This window comes from Orycteropus afer, unplaced genomic scaffold (genome assembly GCF_000298275.1).
Source record: "Orycteropus afer afer isolate SDZICR_OR568_19922 unplaced genomic scaffold, OryAfe1.0 scaffold01044, whole genome shotgun sequence".
NCBI lineage: Eukaryota > Metazoa > Chordata > Mammalia > Tubulidentata > Orycteropodidae > Orycteropus > Orycteropus afer.
This window is the reverse complement of record NW_006922631.1, coordinates 285,375-286,805: the sequence shown is the minus strand read 5'-3', so window position 1 is coordinate 286,805 and position 1,431 is coordinate 285,375. Positions and strand designations below refer to the sequence as shown.

The following is a 1,431-nucleotide window of genomic DNA, read 5'->3' as shown; positions in this document are numbered from 1 at the left end:
CAGGCAGTGTTTCGTTCTGCTGTGCATGGGGTCGCTATGAGTCGGAAATGACTCGACGGCACTTAACAACAACAACAACAACATAGTTATAGATACAGATATAAATAGATAATATGTATATATTTATAGATATACATATTATATATATATTCCAAAGATTATTTGTGATTACCAGGAGTAGGAGGGAGGGGGAATGGGGAAGCTTTTGTTTATAGGGCACTGAGTTTATGCTAATGGTGGTGGAATACTTAGGAAAAGGATAGCAATAATGGTGGCACGACATGAACAATGTCATCAATGTCCCTGAGCTGTAAATGTGGAACTTGTTAATGTTGACGAATGCCTTGTTGTGTATGTTTTCACTGCAATAAAAGTGGGAAAAAAAGAAAAAGAGGAAGAAAAAAAAATTGTGCTTTAATGGATAAAAATAAAGCAGGGTTAGGGAAATAAGGAACTGTGGAGATGAGAATGTCTATGTTACATAGAATGGCCTGACAAGTACAAGGGCCTAATGGAGAACATGCTTGACATTTGCAGATGTAACATCAGGGAGCTACCAGTGTACCTGGGGCAAAGTGAATGAGTTAAGAAGTATGGTAAGAATTGAGGTTATTCCGTTTCTTTATTTCAGGAGTTAGTCACCTTCAGAGATGTTGCTGTAGACTTCTCCCAAGAGGAATGGGATTGCCTGGACTCTTATCAAAGGCATCTTTATAGTAATGTGATGTTGGAGAACTACAGGATCTTGGTATCACTCGGTAAGGATATCTTTCCCCTTACAAAATTCAGCATCTATTCATAAAGGGCCTTTTGCTCCCACCATTGTGGACTTTTAGGTAGCATCTACAATACTTGACTGTTTGCTTCCTATGCCAAAGAAATGGTTTAATATTGTTGGAGTTGGCTGTGGACAGATCTATTACTAACCTGTACCTGAAATTTCATTTTCTCTATTATTTTTCTAATACACTTTGTATTTTTTTTTAACATTTTTTCTGGCTTACTGTAAGCTCCTTTTTCCCTAATGATCATAGGGTTGAATGTGAGTTCTATTTCTTTTCATGTTTTCAGGACTTTGCTTTTCTAAGCCAAGTGTGATATTATTGCTGGAGCAAGGGAAAGAGCCTTGGATAGTGAAGAGAGAGCTGACAAACAGTCTATGCTCAGGTGAGTGAAGAGGAAAGAGGCAGGCAAAATATTTTTCAGGTGACAGTTCAGCTTGACGCAATGTTAGCACCTTTTCATTATACTTAGTTGACCATTAGAAGCTCTGGGGGCATAGTGCCTAAGGCATTTGACTGCTAACCAGAAGGTGGGCTGTTCAAACCTAACATCGGAAGGAAGATTGGGCAATCTACTTCCATAGTGATACTGCCTCAGAAATCCAAGGAGGGGTCGCTACGAGTTGGATCCGACTTGATGGGAGTGAGT

At 39.2% G+C, this 1,431-nt stretch overlaps 1 protein-coding gene across 1 annotated transcript in view; it reads left to right on the top strand.

Moving 5' to 3' along the window:
- Positions 1 to 608: 608 nt before the first annotated feature.
- Positions 609 to 1,431, top strand: part of LOC103212634 (zinc finger protein 570) — a gene marked incomplete at its 5' end in the record, with an annotated part of 66,066 nt that continues 65,243 nt past the window's right edge. Inside the window, 2 exons of the mRNA XM_007958611.2 lie at positions 609 to 758; positions 1,072 to 1,167. Of these exons, the coding sequence (XP_007956802.2) occupies positions 609 to 758; positions 1,072 to 1,167 (246 nt within the window). The remainder of the gene's footprint in view (positions 759 to 1,071; positions 1,168 to 1,431) is intronic.